General features: G+C 40.3%; 1 protein-coding gene across 3 annotated transcripts in view; it reads right to left on the bottom strand.

Annotated features, from left to right (window-relative positions):
- The window catches only part of HNRNPM (heterogeneous nuclear ribonucleoprotein M), a 32,887-nt gene extending 21,889 nt beyond the window's left edge, over positions 1-10,998 (bottom strand). Inside the window, exons 1-4 of one of the 3 annotated variants that reach the window (XM_074939777.1) lie at positions 10,880-10,998; positions 10,707-10,800; positions 3,145-3,342; positions 1,441-1,594 (exon numbers count right to left, since the gene is read on the bottom strand). In XM_074939777.1, coding sequence (XP_074795878.1) covers positions 1,441-1,594; positions 3,145-3,342; positions 10,707-10,784 — 430 coding nt within the window. In that variant the 5' untranslated portion in view covers positions 10,785-10,800; positions 10,880-10,998. Of the gene's footprint in view, positions 1-1,440; positions 1,595-3,144; positions 3,343-10,706; positions 10,801-10,879 lie in introns of those variants that run through there. The other 2 variants (XM_074939776.1, XM_074939778.1) reach the window with 2 other exon arrangements.
- Positions 10,999-24,485: the final 13,487 nt, after the last annotated feature.

Here is a 24,485-nt window from a genome sequence, read left to right as displayed (position 1 = left end):
TCTGTGGAACTCCTTGCCAGGGGAGGTTGTGAAGGCCAAAAGTATAAGGGGTTCATGGAGGATAGGTCCATCAATGGCTATAAGCCAAGATGTTAAGGAGCACACCACTGCTCTCTGGGTGTCTCTAAACTTCTAACTGTCAGAAGCTGGGACTGGACGACAGGAGATGGATCATTCAATAACTGCCCTGTTCCCATCCATTCCCTCTGAAGCATTGGTTTGACCCAGGATGGCCATCCTTGGTCTCCCTCCCTGGAACTTAAAATCCATCAGTTGAAGCTTCAAAGAGATCTTAATCAGTGTTTTTTGGTTGGGAAATATTAAGATTATAAACATATTTAATCCTAACCAAAAATTCATTAAGACATTATATATCATTAAAAACTATGCATTTGAAAGTCAGAAGACAGTTTAAATTTCTCCAAACAACTCTGTACTCCAGAAACTTTACCAACTTTGCCCTTAGTCCTGAAACTCAACCCCAGACATGTCCAGTTTGACACATGTACCTCTACTATAAGATGGTATAGCACTTAGTCTTATATGAGCCTCATTCCTGACATACACCCCATTCTCTAATCCACCCTCCCATTGTGAGCCATCTTAAAAACATCATAGCTATCAAATCTTGTCTCCCCGCTTTTATCTGGATGCCCGATTTGGAAGACAGTAATCGGAATGCTCAGCCTTTAACTGAAAAGTTGAATTGTAAAATTCTTTCTTCCTTCATTTGTTGCAAGTGCTCACAGAGAAAGATATGAATAAAAGTTTGTTTCCCCTCTGCATCAGGATCACTTGCTTGGCATCTGTGATCATCACATTTATTAGCTGTCTTCCAAGAAAGCAAGAGTAGACAGGGCCAGAGTTTACAGCGTAAAAAGCAGATATGTTTAAAAAGCTCCAGACCTTCATATATCATAAAACAGGGACTGCCACAAACCTTTCTCCCCCAGTCTCCCTCACTGATCATCCGTAAAGGGATTTAAAATAAACCCCTCTAGCAAATCTATATTGTGTTTAATTATTAGGTACACCTAAGATGCAGCTGTGTATATTTCCAGCCAAAGACATGCAGTATGTTGTTCCAAAAGGGAGCCCCTTTCCAATACATTCTTGTTTCCCTTAAGTCAACAGTTTACTTAAGCTAGGAAATGTAAGGTTTCCTTTACACCCAGGTTTCTTCACCGGATTTCCCCAGTGTCTATGACAGGGTACCAGTGTATTGCCACGAGGCAAGATGGTGTTTAATTTCAATATGAGAGACAGAAGCACTATATTTTCAGAGTTTCTTAACTAATGCCAATTCTACTAATCTGCCATTTGCTTTCACATGAGAAATCAGATGGGACATGATGGACTGGAAGTCTTGTCTGGTACCTAGGAAAGCCTCATTTTAAGCGTATTTGCTTCACTGTTGAAGAATTTCTTCAGAAAGGATACATATAGCCTGAACAGCTTCAATAGATTGTTCAAAAGTAACAGTGCCAATCCCACGACTTTTGCCATCTTTGTCTTCTAGTATGTCAGCTCGAACAACCACGCCAGCCATGCTGAACACTTCCTTCAGTTTCTTCCAGCCAACCTTGTAATCCAACTGAAAGAAAAACATACTGCTCAGAAACATTACAGAAAGTTTCACCCAACAAATAGCCCCAAATATTGTTTACTGAAAGCTTCCTGAACTAGGATACTATAGATTTGAGCATAAAGGCAATAACACTGCCATTTTTGCAAAGATTAACTCAAAGATAGTCAGCTACGAAAGTTTCAAACCAGAGCAAAGTGAATACAAGACGTTCACGCATAGCGAGTACCTTAACTCTAGAAGAATCCCACTGATCAGCATTAGTGACAGAATACCCTTTAACTGAGTTATGCTAGAGTGTAAGTGCACAGCAAGAAGTAATCCATAATAAAGCGATATTTTTTTTAATACAGCTAAATGTCATTTAATTTATACTTAGTAATGTAGTAGTCTGGAGATTCAGTGCAGGTGCAGTACTGAGGTGTCATGTGGAATGTGCACTTTTTTGGCTGTATGTCACGTGAATACTGTGTTTCATCTGAGGCATGATACGGTCACCCCATCTCATGTCAAGTATGTAGGCAGCGTTGTTGTAGCCGTGTTGGTTCCAGAATATAAGAGAGACACATGGTGAGTGAGGTGAGATCTTTTATTGGACCAACTTTTGTTGGTGACTGAGACAAGCTTTCCAGCATAGACAGAGCTCTTCTTCAGCTGTGGGAAATGTACTCAATGTCACAGCTAAATACAAGAAGGAACAGATTATTTAGAATAAGTAGTTAACACATTTCAAGGGATCATTCAAGGTGAAGTGGCCCCAATAAATGCACTAAATGCCTGAACATCTATGTGGGTGAAACCAAACCAATCACCATGTTCTCGAATGAACTCGCACAGGAAAATAAGACAAGACAAAAACACCATGTTACCTGTAGGCAAACTCTTTTCACAACGCGATCACTCTATATCTGACCTATTAGGCCACATCCTCAAAGGAAGCCAGCACAACACTTTCAAAAGCTTAAATTCATAACGAGCCTAGGAGCTGAAATTCATAAATTTGCTAGACAATAAAAATCAGGGGCTGAATAGACACACTGGTTTTATGGCTTATTACAACAATCTATATTCCACTAACGGACACTGTGCGCCCTCCTCCCCCCACATATGACTAGAGGGGTGTTAACGGACGACTTCACCTTGAATGATACCTTGAAATGTGTTAATTATTCTAAATAAACTGTTCCTCCTTGTATTTAGCTGTGACAGTTTCCCAGACCTCAAACACTCTGTGTAAGCTCAAAAATTTCAAAAAGGTGCATCTCTCACCAACAGAAGTTGGTCCAATAAAATAAAAGATAATACCCTCACCCATCATGTTAAGTAATACTTTCCTCAGCAGGTAGTCCAACTGAAGATGACAGGACTAGTTACAGAGTAGGACACTATTAATAGACTACGGTCAGAAGGGACTATCATGATCATCTAGTCTGATTACGCAATGTAAGTAAATTTCCCAGAATAGAGGCTGATCCCTGGAAGATCTCTCCTCATTTGGAGAGCAGTACCTAATCCAGTTAAATCCCAAATTTTCTGCCCAGACACCACACTGTACTTACATTTGCAACAAATACTGTACTTCCAAGTCTCCCAGCCTGTAAAGCATGGATAATCTCATTGGGTATGTTGGGATTATTGAGGATGCTGGGTGGTATATTGATCATTCCAGGGCCACCTGGTCCTGGGCCAATACCCATGCCACCAGCTGCTGCCATGGCCTTCTGCATTGCTCTTCTGGCATGCTCGCCATCTGGATCCTGCAAAAAAGTAAAAGTAACATGTACAACAAGATGGCAAAACTCACTATGGACACTACAGAGCCAACACTTTACTCCCAGTAACACTGGGGGATTTAATGGCAAGACTCCCATGATTCAATAATAAAGTTATCAGGTACCATTTCACTGCTTGTTTTTGAAAAAAGTTCATAGGTAAGAGGAACAATCTGATAGTGACTCAAGAATCATACTTGAAAAGCTCTAACTGAATTGAATATGGATTTCACTGAAAGCTGTCTGAAGGAGCATGAAGGGCAATAAATGACAGCACATTTCAGATAGCAAGGGGGGAAAACTTACCTATTCAGGTACTTGGGATACAAATTATAAATGCTTAAAGAACCTAGAACATGTGTTAACCACAAGCTACATGTGCAAAGGATACTAAATTGAGAGAGTGAACACCAGTGTAGATAGATAACAGGGACCAAGAGAGGCAGGAAATTAAGATTCAGTATAGAATAGAGGCCGTCTACATTAGTTTTAACCACTGGAGCAGCTACTCCAATATTGTTGTACAGCTGACTGAGCACCTTGTGTAGACAAGCCAAAGAAAGCTTCTACCTGAAGAAAATCCAGAAGAGAATTAACATGGGGAAAGCCATGATGAAGAAGCTCTATACAGGAGACTGTGGACAGCAAGTTGTAGATCCAAGCTTGTGATGCAATATGGAACAAGAGAACTAGTGCACATGTAACCCAAAATTACAGAGGCATCAAGTTTGAAGTAGGGAGCTGGTGATCCTATATGATCCAATAAATAGGAAATAAACAGGATTCTTTGGATAACTTTAGAAGTTTGTTTCCATACTTTTCAATAATACAGGGTATTTTTGTAAACTGGTTCCTTAGCCTGGAATTTCCAGACAAGCTTTAGTTTGACAAATCACAACTATCTAGGGTTTCTGGCAGAGTGGATAAATTCTTGCAACTTTAACTCTGAGTTAAGATTTAGTTTTTAAAAAAGTCTTCAAGGAGATTCCTCAATAACAGCTCTCTCGACAAACCTTACGAGCCACGCAGGGACCAATCCCAGGGTCTCCCAGACAACCTTCTAGCTCCACATACGGCTTTCTCCATTCAGGACCCCGTGTTCCTCAAATGGCCTTCCCTTCTCGGTCTTGTTCAAGACTAGCCACACCTACTTTCATTTAGATTCACTGCCAGTCACTCCAACCATCCACACTCTGAAAAGCATGCAAACTGGGGTGACTAAGTCAACTGTGCTTTAGTATTCATGGTATTATCTGTCTTTCATTGGTTTTGAAAGGGCTCTTCAGCTTGTAAAATATTAGCGATGTAGATAAATCTGTTCCTGAGATATGAAGAGCCAGAAGCACATTGGGAAATTTAATAAAATGACTCTTTGCTGAGATTTGGAACCCTCAGAGCTATAAGATACCTTGCCTGTTCAGCATAAAAATCTGACTCAGACAAATATGGTGTGTACAGTTTCAGGTGGACTACTCTGGTTTTAGAGTAGCAGCCGTGTTAGTCTGTATTCTCAAAAAGAAAAAAGGGGTACTTGTGGCACCTTAGAGACTAACAAATTTATCTGAGCATAAGCTTTCGTGAGCTACAGCTCACTTCATCGGATGCGTTCAGTGGAAAATACAGTGGGGAGATTTATATATATAGAGAACATGAAACAGTGGGTGTTACCATACACACTGCAAGGAGAGTGATCACTTAAGGTGAGCTATTACCAGCAGGAGAGTGGGGGGGGGGGGCGGGGACCTTTTGTAGTGATAACCAAGGTGGGCCATTTCCAGCAGTTGACAAGAACGTCTGAGGAACAGTGGGGGGTGGGGAATAAATATGGGGAAATAGTTTTACTTTGTGTAATGACCCATCCACTCCCAGTCTTTATTCAAGTTAATTGTATCCAGTTTGCAAATTAATTCCAATTCAGCAGTCTCTCCTTGGAGTCTGTTTCTGAAGTTTTTTTGTTAAAGAATTGCAACTGCTAGGTCTGTAATCGAGTGACCAAAGAGATTGAAGTGTTCTCCGACTGGTTTTTGAATGTTATAATTCTTGACGTCTGATGTGTCCCCATTTATTCTTTTACGTAGAGACTGTCCAGTTTGACCAATGTACATGGCAAAGGGGCATTGCTGGCACATGATGGCATATATCACATTGGTAGATGTGCAGGTGAACGAGCCTCTGATAGTGTGGCTGATCTTATTAGGCCCTGTGATGGTGTCCCCTGAACAGATATGTGGGCACAGTTGGCAATGGGCTTTGTTGCAAGGATAGGTTCCTGGGTTAGTGGTTCTGGTGTGTGGTTGCTGGTGAGTATTTGCTTCAGGTTGGGGGGCTGTCTGTAAACAAGGACTGGCCTGTCTCCCAAGATCTGTGAGAGTGATGGGTCGTCCTTCAGGATAGGTTGTAGATCCTTGATGATGCGTTGGAGAGGTTTTAGTTGGGGGCTGAAGGTGACTGCTAGTGACGTTCTGTTATTTTCTTTGTTGGGCCTGTCCCGTAGTAGGTGACTTCTGGGTACTCTTCTGGCTCTGTCAATCTGTTTCTTCACTTCAGCAGGTGGGTATTGTAGTTGTAAGAATGCTTGATAGAGATCTCGTAGGTGTTTTGTCTCTGTCTGAGGGGTTGGAGCAAATGTGGTTGTACCGTAGAGCTTGGCTGTAGACAATGGATCACATGGTGTGGTCTGGATGAAAGCTGGAGGCATGTAGGTAGGAATAGCGGTCAGTAGGTTTCTGGTATAGGGTGGTGTTTATGTGACCATCGCTTATTAGCACCGTAATGTGTCCAGGAAGTGGATCTCTTGCGTGGACTGGTCCACGCTGAGGTTGATGGTGGATGGAAATTGTTGAAATCATGGTGGAATTCCTCAAGGGCCTCCTTCCCATGGGTCCAGATGATGATGTCATCATTGTAGCGCAAGTAGAGTAGGGGCATTAGGGGACAAGAGCTGAGGAAGCGTTGTTCTAAGTCAGCCACAAAAATGTTGGCATACTGTGGGGCCATTTGGGTACCCATAGCAGTGCCGCTGATTTGAAGGTATACATTGTACCCAAATGTGAAATAGTTATGGGTGAGGAGAAAGTCACAAAGTTCAGCCACCAGGTTTGCCGTGACATTATCAGGGATACTGTTCCTGATGGCCTGAAGTCTATCTTTGTGTGGAATGTTGGTGTAGAGGGCTTCTACATCCATAGTTGCCAGGATGGTGTTTTCAGGAAGATCACCGATGGACTGTAGTTTCCTCAGGAAGTCAGTGGTGTCTCGAAGAGAGCTGGGAGTGCTGGTAGCGTAGGGCCTGAGGAGGGAGTCTACATAGCCAGACAATCCTGCTGTCAGGGTGCCAATGCCTGAGATGATGGGGCATCCAGGATTTCCAGGTTTATCGATCTTGGGTAGGAGATAGAATACCCCAGGTCAGGGTTCCAGGGGTGTGTCTGTGAGGATTTGTTCTTGTGCTTTTTCAGGGAGTTTCTTGAGCAAATGGGGTAGTTTCTTTTGGTAACCCTCAGTGGGATCAGAGGGTAATGGCTTGTAGAAAGTGGTGTTGGAGAGCTGCCTAGCAGCCTCTTGTTCATATTCCGACCTATTCATGATGATGACAGCACCTCCTTTGTCAGCCTTTTTGATTATCATGTCAGAGTTGTTTCTGAGGCTGTGGATGGCGTTGTGTTCTGCACGCCTGAGGTTATGGGGCATTACAATCTACATACCACACAGGCTATGCTGACAGCTTGTGCCACATGCTCTCAAAGAAACGGCGGAAGCACCTGATCAAAATCCACTGTTCCTCAGACGTTTTTGTCAACTGCTGGAAATGACCCACCTTGATTATCACTACAAAAGGTCCCGTCCCTCCTTCGCTCTCCTGCTGGTAATAGCTTACCTTAAGTGATCATTCTCGTTACAATGTGTATGGTAATACCCATTGTTTCATGTTCTCATCTCCCCACTGTATTTTCCACTGAATGCATCCGATGAAGTGAGCTATAGCTCACGAAAGCTTATGCTCAAATAAATTTGTTAGTCTCTAAGGTGCCACAATTCCTCCTTTGCTTTTTACTTTGGTTTTAGCATTATTGGAGAAAGGTGGTTAAAGACTTACCACAAAGAGCTTCAATGTTAACTACAGAAAAGCTTGTTTGTCTCCTTAATGACTTGGCTACCTATTAGACAATACTTGTACAATCAGACTTCAAGGAGGGCAAGAACACTTTTCATCTGAGGATCTCAAAATGTTTCAGAGGAGGAGTATCATTCGCACCATTTTACAGATTTGAAATTAAGGCAGAAACGATTAAGTGATTTGTCCAAGTTCACATGTCAATAGTAGTTTGGACTCCAAGCTGCCTAGATAATAACTAAATGTAACGAGATGACAGAAAAAAGGTGGGCGAGGTAATATCTTTTATTGGACCACCAGTGATTTCTGGACCACATTTTAGGTTGCACAGAATGTAGGTTTTAAAAAGCTAATACTAATTAAAAAAATTTTGATTATGGAGGTTCTTTTTAAAAAATTCCAACAGACATTTCCTTGTAGCGACTGGTAATTTGAACTCTGCAGCATTGCACTAGTGTATGAGAAAAGTGAAAGACAAAGGAGAGTGTTCCAACTAACACAGAACTCAGTTTTCATGAGAACATATTTGTAACATAAATGAGTTAAAATGTGTTAATAGGCTATGATTATCTGGCATGATCCCTTTAATAAGGGAGTTTATGTGAGGGTTAGGAAACCATTTCCAAGCCAGGATATCAGTTAACCTGTTTTGAATGGTCTCCTAAGGGAAGTTGCTAAATCCTTACTGCTGAAGCGAATTAAATTGGAATGGTCAAAATGACTAGAGAATATACTAAGCCTGTCATGGAAGTGGAGTGGCCTGAATTTAAGTTTCTTATTCCATTGCTTAACCCTATGGACCACTTACAGTAGTTTGGTGACAGCAGTAGCTACATGCAAACTGAAGTCCTCCATTTAGCCAGAGAGCAAGAAGCTTCACACAGCTTCAGCCATCAAATGGCAGAGAACCCTCTAGTAATTAAAGGCTAGTTCAGGGGTGGCCAACCTGTGGCTCTTCAGAAGTTAATATGCAGCTCCTTGTATAGGCACCGACTCTGGGGCTGGAGCTACAAGCAACTTTCCAATGTGCTGGGGGGTGCTCACTGCTCAACCCCTGGCTCTGCCAGAGGCCCTGCCCCACTGCACCTCTTCCCAACCTCTCCCCAGAGCCTGCCATGCCCTCACTTCTCACCCCCCCACACACCACCTGCACACCACGAAACAGCTGATTGAGAGGTGCAGGGAGGCACTGATCAGCGGGGCTGCCATGGGGAGGAGGTGCTGGGAGCAGCGGGGGGGGGGGGGGGGGGAGGAGCTGATGATGCATTACTGCGGCTCTCTGGCAATGTACATTGGTAAATTCTGGCTCCTTCTCGGGCTCAGGCTAGCGACCCCTGGGTTAGTTCATTCATTCAGCCTACAAGACTTCCGGCAAGGGGCCCTAATTAATATCAACTGAGATGGCATATTTTTCTATGTTAACAACTGATCACTGGTAACTGAAGTGAGACCAGACAGCAGTCAGATGGCAGCAATTTCACTAACACCTGTGCTGGACCAAATTCAGTCACCCATTTATCCACAGAACGTCAACTCTGCTTTGGAGGATAGGACTAAAATTCAAAACGATCTGAACAAACTGGAGAAATGGTTTGAAGTAAATAGGATGAAATTCAAAAAGGACAAATGCAAAGTACTCCACTCAGGAAGGAACAATCCGTTGCACACATACAAAATGGGAAATGACTAGGAAGGAGTATTACGAAAAGGGATCTGGGAGTCAGTGGACCATAAGCTAAATATGAGTCAACAGTGTAACACTGTTGCAAAAAAAAAAAAAAAAAAAAAAAAAAAACCACAAACAAACAAAAACAACTAACATCATTCTGGGATGTATTAGCAGCAGTGTTGTAAGCAAGATGCGAAAAGAAATTCTTCTGCTCTACTCTGCCCTGATTAGTCCTCAACTGGAGTATTGTGTCTAGTTCTGGGCACCACATTTCAGGAAAGATGTGGACTAATTGGAGAAAGTCCAGAGAAGAGCAACAAAAATGATTAAAGGTCTAGAAAACATGACCTATGAGGGAAGATTGAAAAAAATTGGGTTTGTTTAGTTCAGAGAAGAGAAGACAGAGGGGACACCATAAGTTTTCAAGTACATAAAAAGGTGGTTACAAGGAGGAGGGAGAAAATTGTTCTCTTTAACCTCTGAGGATAGGACAAGAAGCAACGGGTTTAAATTGAAGCAAGGGAGGTTTAGGTTAGACATTAGGAAAAACTTTCTGTCAGAGTGGTTAAGCACTGGAATAAATTGCCTAGGGAAGTTGTGGAATCTCTATCATTGTCCAACCTGCTCTTAAAAATCCCCAGACACCTGTCAGGGATGGTCTAGATAACACTCAATCCTGCTATGATTGCAGGGGACTGGACTAGATGACCTCTCAAGGTCCCTTCCAGTCCTAGGATTCTATACCAGGAAGAAAATAGCAAAATTTAGACAGCAGAGTTTAACTGAAAGTTAGTAAAAAGGAGGTAGTCATAATCTGTGTAAGGGTGGAGATAGCCTTTCTATGTATAGCTCTCCAGGGGGCAGCTTGATTTCCTACCCCAAGACTTATTACTAATGTTGAAGCTACATTCCCATATCCGATGAAATTAGTCTCAAAGGCAGATTCAGGCTCTGCAATGCTAGAACTACACTATTGGCAAATAACTCGTAACTGAATATTAGTTACTGTACCAAAACTCTGAATACCTGTAGTATTATTTTCTAACTCTGAAATTATATTTAAAATGGCAATAAGTCTCTAGTGACCTACAGGAACAGGCTTATTTGGTGTTCTGATTCACACGTTTTACAAACACTTCCGTAACATTCTCTGGAACAGATTTATGAAAAGATTCAGAGGGGTTTAGTCAAGAAAAGTACACGTATGTTTTGTGAGTCAAAACACGGAAGTGTACTAGCAACAATGGCCACTTTTGCTTGTTATCTTTTTGTCCATTAGTTCTGAATTGTCACATTCAACACCCAGACTTTAAATTTGGCGAATGCACACATGTTCATTTTTACCTGAATTTCAGAACAATGCCTCAGGTTAAGTAAAGCGTATACCTACAACTAAAAGTTTTGACAGCCCAGATCTTAGCTGGTGAACTGATTTCATAGAGAGGTTTTAGTTTATTTTATGTAATACCCTTTTGGTGATTTCATATCCGAATTAGCCAAGCATAAAGTTTATTAGATTAAGAACAAGCACTTTAAAAACCAAGACAGAGCAGATTTAAGTCTTACTTCTTTCACTTTCAGAGGTCTTCCACTGAGACTATGCTTGTTCAGAACCTCGGCAGCCTTCTTCATGCTTTCTTCCATCTTAAATTCAACAACACTGAGGAGACAAGATAGTGTATTAAGACTGTTGCTTGTAGTTTGAAATTTCCCACCCCCATAATAACTGAAAAACTTACGCGCATCCCTTGATGTGGTGATTTCATGGACGAGTAACAAGGAGGAGAGGAGGGAAAGAGAGAAGAAAGTAAGTAAAGCACAAAATGCCAAAAGTTAACTTTAAAAAGATTTAAAATTAATTAAAAGCTACTTGGTTTATAATTTAACTCTAAAAAAAAAAAAAAATAGTAAGAACAAAATACAAGCTTACCTGGATTCCATAAAATGCTAACTCCTACATATTATCAGAATTATATTGTAATTTTTGAAGTTGTAATAAGCAAAACTAAGTCCAGGTTCTCCAAGAAAACACCACACACTTAACATTTCCTGTCAAAGTCCTCACCATGTTCCTTCATCCTAAGTCCATATCCTTTCAGTACACTTAAGTGAGTTCCTATTATGATTTTTCTAAAACATTCCTTCACTTAACGGAAAGTAGCTTGACACCTACTAAAGTTACGCATCTCTTAAGTTTAGACATTTGCCTTATATTAACTGGCATGGGACGTATCATGTTTACAGAACCTGCTTTTGCACACTGAACTTATAAATTCAACAACTACAAATGACATTTTCAAAGACACGTTTTACGTTAACATACCACTATAGATACTGCTAGGGTCCATGCATAATTCACTCATAGCCAACACCAACTGAGCACAATGCTGATACTATCTGCACATCCCTTCCCACCTCCTCCCCATCCCACAAGGGGCTTTGGGCAGTGCCTAGATATATAGCCACTATCCATACACACTACCTTCTTGATTTCATGCGGTTCCACGCCACCATACAATTACATTTGTCATGTAGTAAAATCCACAGAAGAAAATCTCTCCATCACTTACCCTTGACTTTCCTTCAGCGTCCATTAAGAGCTCCACGTATGTTACCTCACCAACTACAAATCAGATTCCAGACGACACATATACCAAGGGAGAAAAGCCAAGAAAATAATGGGAATTTAGAACAGTCAACAACCTTGTATGGAGCCTCTGCCTTATAAGAAAGCCCAGAAACACTCCATATTCTCTAAACCACCAAGCTGGACATTACAGGTGTGCAGTAAAGTCTTTAAAAAGTAATTAAACAGGTTCTTGGTTTTCCTCCACTCAAAAACAAGCTATTTCCACAATATCAGTTTCCTCAGCCTTTAATACTCAAATCACTTGTGGCAATCCAAATCCATGGGAAATTGTCTGCAATGATAGTTTTCCTTTTTCTACAGAAAGAATCAGATTTCTACTGGAGACTGACATAGTATGTAGCCTTCTATCTAGATATTCCAGAAGTTAACCAGCTACAAGTTCATGTTTCACTCTGATTTCTACAAGGGACAGTTAGAAGGGTCTCCAAAACCAAAAATGTACAACTATTTAAGTGTCAGTGACTCAACTAGGTGTTTACTTAGGCTAGATTAACAACCTTCCAATTAAACTGAAGGAGAAGGCGAACTTCATTTTTAGAATGGTTAGATGTTTAAATTTGACTAACTTCAAGATAGTCTTCATTAGGAAAGTCATTACAATTTTCATTCCCAAGACTGAATTAACTGAATGCTTAGAATCTGTAGCAAAGAGTACAATTTGTAGGAAAACTAAATCTGCATTTCTCCACAAAAGATTAGGATTGCCAATTCATGATCACTATAACCAGACTGTATATCTCCAAAATACCACTACCAAATTGGCTGCTGAGTTTGAAGCAAATGGCATACAGAAGTATAGCTGAAGAAACCCATTTAGGCTTGCTTTTCTGGCTTATTTATATAAAAATGAATGTGTCCAAACAGACTTTAAATTCCTAGCAAGACTACTCACAGATTAACCTTAAAATGAGAGGACTTCCATGTAGAGTTTCAACTGTATTTGTTTACGTGGAGAATCTACTTTAGAAGCTAGAAGGCCTGTAGGCCATTCTAAGAATTGCTATTTAATAGAGGAAGATTGAACAAGAAATTGTAGTCTGTGTTGAAGTTCTAATGGTTTTCCCTCGACAGTGGATGCAATAGGGAAAGAATGTTCAATTTCATCTCCCACTTGAATGACTGTCACTTTTATAAAGGTATATGTTGAAGTATCTACTCAAATACCTAAATGGAGGGTTCTGAGATTCCTTTCCAGAAACAATTGCAAAGGAGACCTTAGTAGGATCTCTAAATCTTGAGAGGTGTTACTTCACCCTCTCCTTCATCTGGATTGATCAAAAACTAACAGGATCAGAAGTCAAAATTGAAAGGGAACTAAAAAGTATTTTAAATGAATACTGATCCATTACTGATTCTATGATAATGTTAGAAGTGCAGGGCTGGAAGGGACCTCGAGGTCATTTAGTCCAGCCTCTCCATGCTGAGGCAGAACCAAGTAAACCTAGACCATCCCTCACAGGTGTTTGTCTAACCCTGTTCTTAAAAGCCTCCAATGAGAGGGATTCCACAACCTACCTTGGAAGCCTACTCCATTTCTCAACTGTTCTTATCATTAGAAAGGATTTCCCAACGTTTAAGCTAAATTTCCTTGCTGCAGATAAATAAATTTCTTAGTCTCTAAGGTGCCACAAATCCTCCTTTTCTTTTTGTGGATACAGACTAACACAGCTGCTACTCTGAAACCATCCTCTTTATAACAGCCCTGAAGATATCTGAAGACTTATCAGGTCTCCCCTTCAGTCTTTTCTCAGAACTAAACATCTTCAGTTTAAAAACTAACCAATTTATTTGGGCATAAGCTTTCGTGGGTAAAAATCCACTTCTTCAGATGCAGATTTTTTTTTTTTTTTTTTTTTTTTTTTTTTTACACACACACACGAAAGCTTATTCTCAAATAAATGTTAGTCTTTAAGGTGTCACTGGACTCCTCATTCTTTTTGTGGATACAGACTAACACAGCTACCCTTCTGATACTCATCTCTAGTTTGTTTAACCTTTCCTCAGAGGTCAGGTTTTCTAAACCTTTTATCATTTTTGTTGTTCTTCTCTCGACTCTATAGTTTGTCCACATCTTCTTTAAAGTGTGGTGCCCGGAAGGAGACTCAGATGGAGTACTGTGGCCTCTCCGGTGCCAAGTAGAGCAGATTACCTCATGTCAATACACCCCAGAATTACATTAATTACTATGAACCTAGTAGAAGCTTATAAACAAGTGTCTGTTTATAGCCAAGGTTCTAACCTACATTACCACTCATCTTCAGTATCTGGACCATCTCTGGAGACTACAGTTGCCAACATTTGGATCCAAATAGCCAGGTCACTTAGATCAAGAGCACCGTAAACCTAGAGCTGAAGTCTCTACAGCCTACACCTCTGTACTGGGAGAGCAGCCTCCACTTGCTTTGTGTACACACTAAGCACAGTCCTTGAGTGCTCCTGCCAATACAGCTAAAAAATAGCTTCCAACTACTTTGGGCATAAATATTCAGCATGACCAGGAAATTCTGAAAGCCATTTGTTTAAACAACAGCAGCCAGAGTCCAACCACACTGTGTTTTTACAAGAATGCAAATTTAATTTGACAATTTATGTAGTTTAAAAATGACTGATTCTCAGATAACCTGCAACACAGACAATCCATTTCACAAAAGGCCAAAAGTTAAAGTCACAAGGTTAGAAGTCGGCAGTGACCTAATGCTCCCAGTAGCACTATTGGTCCATTGGAAAGATATTGCTTTGCACTCTAAACTACTTATCAAATCAGCTGCAACTGATACATAAAAATCTACACAAACTCCTCCAAACAAGCTTTTTTCCTTGGTCATTGGCTCAACACAGTCAGAAGCTGATTTAACATTTGTCCCTGTAATCAGCCTAATGGCCTTTAAAGGAAGTTCTGACCTTTGAACCACAAAATTTACTGAAGTCTTCTCTAGTGGCTATTTCATATCTTACAGAGAACCTTAAAGTTTGTACCAATTTTGCTCCGAGCTCTCAGTGTTCAAGTTTTATACATTCACATTTAAAAAGTCATCTGTATCAAAAATTATACTTAAAAAAATCCTATTTGAGCCTCCTTCTAGGAGCAGCCAAATTTCAGAATAGGGACACCATGTGACAAGTGACATGCTAGCCCAACATCCAAGATAGCAAGTCCAGATTACAGAAGAAATCTGAGAGGTGCATTCTGCACTTAGTAAGTCATGTGGTATGGTCCAGGTGACATTCTTAAAGGAGAAACTATGGTTGATATGAGATAGCATAAAAAAATCCAGTTCCTAGAACCTGAAAGGTAAAGAAAAAGGCCCCCTTGGACCCATTCTAGATGCAAAACTAAGCAATATTTTTATTAGCATGAAGTCTGTTTATTAGAAGAGCAGACAGGCATCAGGGATAAAAGAATTACTGGCTAGCAGGCAAGTACCACTTGCAAAGTACACAAGGAGAGTGAGAAGTCAGTCACAGAAGTATTTTTACCACATATCGGCACACCATTTCCTGCTCCAAGAACTATTTCCTTTTCCCTTGTTGGAAGTGGGTGAAGAGAAAAAGGAAAAGCAAAAAAAAATACCATTATAAGGGAAGGAAGGGTCACAATGCTCTCCTGTGCCAGTAGCCAGAAAGTCAGACTGCACTAGGCCACCAACACAGAATGGTACGTGAACCCTGATGTGGAACCCCGCCCTTTCAGCTACTGTACAGAGGCAATGCTATCTGATCAGTGTTTTTCTGCCTGAATGGTAGACTAATATGGAACCTGGCAGAAGTTTGTTTTTTTTAAAAGGTTCTAACAAAGATTAAAATAAAGTTGTTCACATAGGAAAGAACCACTGCATACACAACCACCAAGTTAAGAAATATCATACAGGTACCAGATAAGGATCTGCGAGGGTTACTAAAGCTTAAGGCCTAGCACCAGGGGATAACCACCTACACTTTCAAAAAGGATGAGCTCACTGATCTAACAATCAACATAATATTTCTACTACCCCTCTGTTTGGTACTTGTAAGACTTTACTTGGAGTAAGAGAATCTCTTTTGAATACCATATTTTGAAGAGAAGCTGGGAAGCTCAATGAAAGGAACTAAAGTGTTATGAAAATGCAAAATATCAAAAGTTGGAAGAAAGACTAATTATTACAGCAACTGAAAATACATGCCCCAGGAATTCTGCATTGCAACAAGTTTAGTGAGTATGTGGGTATTTGCTATAGTCATTTTTGGCAGAATTTAATTTTTTATTTGAAGTTAGTTTCCAAACTGCAAAGTTCTTCCATGTAGGAAATTACAAGTTTAGCCTACAGAGAGACTAGCTCAGAGGCATGAACTGATAATCATCTTGGATTCATCTGAAAGGACACGTGATATGAAGTTTAAAAATATTAAAGATGCAAGTTAGGGCACTCTATCCAAGTTTGTTTGTTATGAATTTTCTACATAAAAGTTTGGAAAGGAAGGGAGAAAACCTTATCAAAAATGAAGTAACAGGAGAACTAATAGGTCTGTTCCATCTCCCTGCCAATAAAGGATTATTACCTATTGTACATTTGTGTTTTGTTTGGAAAGAAGTAGTCTGGGGGAGAAGGAAGAGGATGCATAGTCATTTTTATTTTAAAGTCAATAGAAGATTTTATTAAACAAGTGTGTTCATTCATTTGAATTTTGCCGTAGAAGACAGTCATGCCAATTTAAGTTTCCACAAAATTTGGCCCTTCCTACAAGATGATGGCTCAGAAATAACCATTAAGCACAAAGCCTGCTCTGAGCAAAATGGGTGCAGTTCTCTCTTTAAAAAAAAAGGACATTTCAGCTTCCTTTTCCTTTTCAAAAAAATCTGTCCACTATTCTATATAAATCCAAACTGAGAAAATTTAAAGATTTCCTATTATATTTGACTCATAATGAGTCCCATTATAAAAACAACCCTCATCTCACTATGGTTTGATTTAAAATATTTCATTGAAGCTCTTTTTAAACAGATGCCATAAATGGACATTAATTAAGACTTCCAAGATATACATGCACACTACAAAACAGTGATTAATTGGAAATCATAATGCAAACTACATATGGACTTAAAGCAGGGCTAAAAATCATATTATAACTTTATTTACTTACTGATTGAATGCTGTCTCCAGGCTTGGCAATGAATTTTTTTTCTTTGATTTCTGAAGTTTAAAATGGTCACTTTTGTAGAGAAAGCCTTTAAGAAGTGTTGTTTTAAGACACATTTGACTTTTGCAGGGTCTTCCTAACAAGTTTTGCTAGATCTCACCCATTAATTTTTAGACTATTCCAGACATATGCAATATAGTAAGAGCTGAAATAAGGTGTTATTTCTGGAACTGATTACCAAATTTCATGGTCTGAAGCAGGTAGACAAGAGAAGTTAGAATTATATATTCCAGAGGCACTGCTTTTATAAAAGGTTCATATCTAATCCACCCAAGCCCTAACGGTTGTTTAAGCAAACCTGAAAACAAGAACCTTGGTTATACTTGGTTCATTTTTCAGCCATGAAGGTTATAAAGGTTTAGGAAACTTGACATGAAAGCCTAGATCATGGAGCATTCTTTTGATGACAAATATCCTTACCAGAAAATTTGTCAACTATAATCACGACGTTAAGACCAACAATTAAATCAGAGCCCCATTTAATAAACTTCCAAGTAACCAATACCATAGCTTTTGCTACCATCCAGAAGCAAATCAGTTTGACCATATCGGAGATTGTTTACAGAGTTCCAACAGAGAAGTCCAAGTATTGCTCAAGCAGTTGCTAGATGATGCTCAAAGCTTTTCATGCTCCCCCAGTTTCATACAAAAAGCTTTGAGCATCAGATGAAGGAAAGGTGAAATTGTTACCATAAAAAGGATTCACTGATTGAGAATCAGTATTGCCAAAAACATTCAGTAATAAAAATTAGACACTGAAAGCAGCACCCCCAACACATTCATGATGGAAGTACACTAAAACTGGTACTGTGTTGAATTAAACTGTTTCCTTAACTTGTGATTTCCTTGATTTTTAGGGTTTGTGATGAAACACTTATGCAAACTTATGTCTCAAGTTATGAGGGCATTTTATGTCTTTTGAACTGCTTTAAATTCCTGGAGCTAGCTATCCCAAAATTGTATATATTTAATAGTGTAATGAGACTTACTATGGCTACAGGTGTGCTACATGAACCTTTACTGCATGGCAAGCTGGACTATACATCTACAGCGCTCCAGGTTCCACAAATTTACTATCTATGTTGACCCTGCCATTGCACACTACAAGTCCCCTAGCGTACAATGACCACAGTATGTTAAAGGGGTATACAGTATGATGTTACAGCCAAGATGCTGGTTTCCAAGGTTAACTGATGAAAATACATTTTAGAATACTGATTTATTTCAACAAAAGAAGGATTGATAGGAGTTAAAAACAGACTAGAGTTTAAAATTAATAAGTTGTTTTAAATAAAGGAGAGAACAAGACATGGGCCTACCAACCAGACTGGTCTGTTTGCGGTAGGCACTCTATGGCGGAGCTTCCAATAGTGATTAGGGCTTGTGTGTGCTACTGTAATATAAATGTTTAACAGGAAAGGTGAAACCCAGAGTACACAAAATTGAGACCAGTGTACGCAATTCAAGTAGTTAAAAAACCAGACCAAAAGAACACCCACAAAAAAAAAAAACACACACCACCCACAAACCTGGGGCATGAGCTACATCAGTACATACTGAGTCAGCAAAAGAAAAGCCAACAAGAATATCTGAAGAGTTGATGGGGTGAGTAGGGAGACAAATGTTTAAACAATGACGTTTCAGTGTACGTTCACTCTTGGAAATTTATGCATGTTTGCTCATCTACATAGATCTATTGAATATATCTTATCAAGAAACAGTTTTACATATTGCTTCTCTTCCTACCCCAAATACAAATCCAGCGTGTTATTTCTTGCAATTAGGAAAAAGGATGCAGTGAGGGTTACTGCAGATGTAGTCAATGATTCATAACCATTATCCTTTGCAGTCATAAATATGACTTGAGGGTACTTCCAATTACAGCTCTTGCCAGTTTGCTTCTTCAACAGCTAGTTATTTTCTCTTAAGTTCTTATTAACATATTGTGGCTCCATCTCGCAATTGAGGGTACTAGCCAACTACTTCCTCCCAGGGTTAGAAAACTATTAGAAAATTTAGTATTTTAGTAGAATCAGATCAAATACTTCATGTAAAAGTGAGTTAAATATGTTGCATGTCATCACAACCCAGATGAGAAAGTTAGTAACCTGAACTGCTAACAGCTCTGAGCCACTAACTGCTCTGAAATATCAGATGAAAAGGGAAACTACATTAGCTTTTCTCTCCCACTTTTTAATTTGTTTGGTGGACAGGATAGAGAGCTATTTGGCATTCAACCTTTTTCACTTTTAGACTTCACATACATACTAAACTGGCATTTCACTAAAAGCTATACGTAGCCTCACTCATCTGCAGAACCTTTTTACCAATGTACGACACTGACATCGATTTAGTTCAGCACGGTTTGTTAACCAATACAAGGGAGTTTCAAACAAGAACATCTGTGAGCTTTATTAAAAATGGTGATACTGCACACCTGTAATTCTAAGTTTCACCAACAAACAATACACAAATGACTGAACCAAGGCATCACTCTTCAGAGCAATATGCCACCTTTTAAAGATTTCAGATGTACACATCTGAAAACCAATTTGGAGAGATGAGCAGACCTCAAAGCTCGTGTCTCCTAAACCATACTTACTGGCACAAAACAGCTGATTGAGGTGAATTGCTTCTACGTTCAGCAACCTGCTATGCCATTGTTGTGAATAGCTTTAAAATCTTCTACACGATTGCTGAGTGATGGAGCAGTAAAAACGTCACCTACATTTTATCCTTTATGTTCAAAGCTGTTTCACATGCTCCCAAAACATTACATTTGGGCCTGTAATTCTTACACATACAACCCAAGAGTTCTAACAGAATTTTCAAAGCCACATTCCTGGTTCTTGGAACTACTACGCCTTGTATCAAGAAATACCAATTCAGCAAGTTCAAGCACAGCACAAGAACACCAATTTGGGTAAAATCAATGACTAGTTAGAATGGATCCCAACTACACAGCAAATCTAAACTGTTAAATATGTTTGAGCAGTCCCAAAAACCAAGAACAATGCATCTGGATATTTAACATGACAAGCCCTGCAGACAGAATGAAGAGGTTTCACTGATCCCCTAGGAGCATTTGCAGGAATGAGTAGCTGAACAGCAAGGCAGGAAACAATCTCACATCGGACTTTTCCATCCACGTGAACTGGAGAAAAACCACAAGACACTTGGAACGGAATTCAACGTAGTACTTAAAGACATCTACACATAGAGATACTCCTGTTACTCAATGTTTCTTGCACATCCAAGAAAAATTATAATAGAGTTCTAAAACATAGGATCATTCATAATTAATGCAACAATGCTACAGGTGGGCAAAGGCAACTGAAAGGAGAGATAACTAAGATTACAGATAGTTCAGTTGTTAAAGTCAGGTACCACTATTTTATTGTTTCAAGTCAAGACATTTAATTATGAATGTTCCCCATGGCCTACAGTCCATAAGATTTAGTTATATGCATTCAATTCCAGTTTTCCTCCAAAGAAAAAACATTTAAGAACCTTTTGGAAAATTGTGTTCTCTTTCATTTAGGCCACAGCCTGTGAGCACATTACCTAACATTCCTTACCTAGTTTATGCCACATATGTCTTGCAAATTAGTGACCAATCAATTTATGGATCATTCTCTTGCTATGTATTTAAGAAGTGACCTACAAGAGAGAATGACCTGTATGCTTTTACGCATCTTTAAAAAACTGGAGACCTCTAAATCATAAGTAGGGAGCCCCTACTGTACTACATTAGAAATTCAGATCTTGACTCCTCTGCTTTTCCAGGAAGACTGGAAACGAGTAAGTCCAATATCAATAAAAGCAAACAAGTAAAACTTGTTTGAGTGGAAGCATTTTAGAATATTGGCCGAAGTTCCAAGTAATTCTGATTTTTTTTCCACCTTTGAGGAGGTAAGAATGCTGAATCAATGAGAGAATTCCGAAATACACAAATCAGTCCATTCAATATGAAAAAAGCTTTTGGGAGGGGGTGAAAAAGGGGAAGAGTGACATGAACATTTTTTCAAGGCCTCCTTTTAAATGTAACGCAGCAAATGCTGAGGCACAAACAAATTCTTCTTCCTTTGCAGGTCACCCTTAAATACATTTAAGTTCTCCTGAATATTGTACAACAATACGGATATTATCTAAAACACAAGTCAGACTATTAAATTTCGATTCTAGGATACAGCTACATATACTAAATCAGCAGTAGATGGACAACCTACTTTACCCAAAAACATTACATGCTTCAGAGCACGTTATAGTACCTCAAAAACAAGTCCTGATGTAGGAAGTCTGACGTTTTCCATGAGACAATGGCACCTTTCACGCTTTGATGAAGCACTATTAACCACACGCCAACATGCCTACACAGGAACTATCCCGTGTGGAAAGCTGCCTAAGAATAGATATCATGCAACACCAAAAAGGCTTTAATCTAGACCCCTTACAAAACTCATGTCACTAATTCTATCCAGAACAACATCAACTAATAAATTAAAATTTTCGGAACAAAGTCAGCCATGGTTAAGATGACAGGCACCACTCTGCCACCCAAAGCATCCATTACCTTTCTCTTTGACCAGGTCTTTGAGAGATTGCCACTTCACATCAAATGGAATATTTGTAATAAAAGCTCGATATCGTTTAGCAGGGTTGGCATATGGTTCAAAACGATTTCCCCCTCTTTTGACACTTTTCTCTTTTCTTTTTTCATTCTGGCTTGGTCGTTCACCTTCACTGCAAGAAAAATACAAGTATTCAAACATCATATTAGCAATTACAGCATTAGATGAAGTCAGTACATCATACCTTTAAATACATAAGGAAACAGTTCATGCACATACACCACTATGTTGCTTGAGACTATAGCAATTAGTAACTAATATTAACTTCAGTTCATAAGTTTTGGTTTGATGATAAAGTATGACTTGCAGGTTGTCTCATTAACATTAATTACTGAACAGCTGCAGCAGCTCAGATCAGTAGGTCCCAGAAATTGTGAACTGTCTACCTCCTGGCCACACATACCTAACCTAATGGCTTTCTTTTCCCAAGTTCGGGCATAATTAAAGGTGACCCACCCCCCACAAAAAACAAAAACAAAAACAAAAAACACACACACACACACACCCACCCCCACCTGGATTTGCAACCCTTTTATGATGTATTTAGTACAGCTGGGGAGAAATTCTGCCAAAAAAGCTTTTATCAGGACTCCTAAACTACTTGGCAAATTCAGACAGAACTCAAATAGTTTCAGCCAAAAATACTTCATATAGAAACATTTTGACTTTCTTTCAAATCAGCATTTCGTTTTCAAATTTGGTCAATTTTTAAAAACAAAAAGGTGAAAAAACCACCAGAAAATGGCCAAGTTGAAACGAGATTATTTTTGTAACTTCAAAATGAATTTGTGTTTTCTTTGATGAGATTTAAAACAAAAAACAAAAACAAAGCCAAACCACTGTTTTGCTTTGAATCAAACTGGATTTAAAAAAAAAAAAGTTTTGATTCAGCTGCCGAACTGAAAAGTCATTCGTTCAGCTCTAGTTTATAGTGAGCCTGAAAGGAAAAAGAACAGGAGGACTTGTGGCACCTTAGAGACTAACCAATTTATTTGAGCATAAGCTTTTGTGAGATACAGCTCACTTCATCGGATACATTCCTATGAGTTTTTTCATGAAGTTGATAGATTTCCACTCCATACGGCTAAATTCAGTGCCTTACATAATGCATCCGATGAAGTGAGCTGTAGCTCACGAAAGCTTATGCTCAAATAAATTGGTTAGTCTAAGGTGCCACAAGTCCTCTTGTTCTTTTTGTGAATACAGACTAACACGGCTGCTACTCTGAAACCTGAAAGGAAAGTTTCTTAACAGCAGTATTTTAAAAAAAACTGAAAGTTTAATTTTTATCTGTCCTGGAAGAGTTCATGGGCATCTGGAGAGTCAGGTATGAAGAAAGTGATTTTTATTCACTCTTTAAAGCTATTTTTAACATTACTCCTGAGGGAATTCTGCACCACTGCATGTGCCCAGAATTCGTGTCCCCAGCAGATTTCTTTGCTTCCCCTCAGAAAAATGACTTTCTGACAGGGAAGAAAAGGAAAGTTGCAAGAGCAGTCATGCACCAATTCCTAGCAGCGCAGGTACATAATTTCAGGCAGCCAGTGGAGAGGTAAATCATGGTGGGGCTGGAGACACCCCAGCAGCGGCTCCTATCCTGAGCTGGGATCAGCTGCTAGTCGCGGCTGGGCTTGAGGCAGGAGAGGACGGAACTTCCTCTTTCCCTGCAAGGAGTTACTGTGGCTATGTCAGATCCACCCCCAGAAACCACCAGCTGCAAGAAGCTCAGCATCCTCCCCTGGCTTCCTGCCCACATCGCTCCTCAGCTGAGGGTGGGGGGGGAGCAGCACAGACCCAGGCGCAGCACAGCCTGACCCCGGAGCAGCTGGGGCAGTGCGGAGCAGCCCGGACCCAAGCACGGCCGCCCTCCTGCTGGGGGGGAGGCACACCAATGCTGCAGCCCCTGCCCCCCCACAATGGGGGGCGAAGGGGAGACACACCTCTCCCCCCCAGCCCAGGTGCTGCTGCAGAGAATCCTCTCTCCTCACCATAGCCCCAGAGCACCCTCCTGCACCCCAAACCCCTCATCCCCAGCCTCACCCCAGAGCCCACACCCCCAGCCAGAGACCTCACCCCCTGTATCCCAACCCTACCCCAGTTTCAAGCCCCCTCCCACAAACATTTCTCGGCCCCACCTCCACCACATCATTTTGTTATGTGCACCAATATGAAGGTGATGTGTCTCATCACCTCCATATTGATGCACATAACAAAATTCATTCTGCACATGGGTGGGAAAAATTAGAGGGAACACTGCTCCAGACCTCCACCCCCGCAGCCAGACCACCCCCTACTGGAACACACCGCACTCAAACCTGCTACCCTGATGCCTTACCCCCTGCACCACCCTGAGCCTCACATCCAAACCCTCATACCACTGACCACCAACAAGCTGCACCCAACCCCACTCTCAGCATCAGGACCCCCTTTCTCCCCCCCCCCCAGACCCCTCCACCGAGCCCCAACCACCTTCACCTTAGTAGCTTGTTAACTTTTGCACTCCCATTCCCAGGACTACCGCAGAGCAAAGGTTGTGTACTGTAACTCTTCATTTCCTGGTTTTCAGAGGTTTAAGTTTAGCTGCTCTCCTCATTCTACAAGAGCAGGAGGCACCACTGGCCAATCTTAACTGTACTTAAGTTTGGAGGCACTTAAAAAAAAAAAAAACCAGGGAATTAATAAAAGGATTTCTCAGTACACCCCATCCCTACAACATATCATTGCCCTGCTCTCCCCCTCCACTGCCTCTGGCTCCTTGAAACTGATTAACATTCAGCCAGTGCATTTTGTGGCCGTGGTAGTCTCTTTACTGTCTGTGCATCATCTCCTTATCCATTTTTCTGCATGTCCAGCATGTGCTGGTTCCGCCTCTTCCCCAAGCAGTCATTG

Source organism: Natator depressus, chromosome 25 (assembly GCF_965152275.1).
Source record: "Natator depressus isolate rNatDep1 chromosome 25, rNatDep2.hap1, whole genome shotgun sequence".
NCBI lineage: Eukaryota > Metazoa > Chordata > Testudines > Cheloniidae > Natator > Natator depressus.
This window is presented reverse-complemented; position numbering and strand designations above follow the sequence as displayed.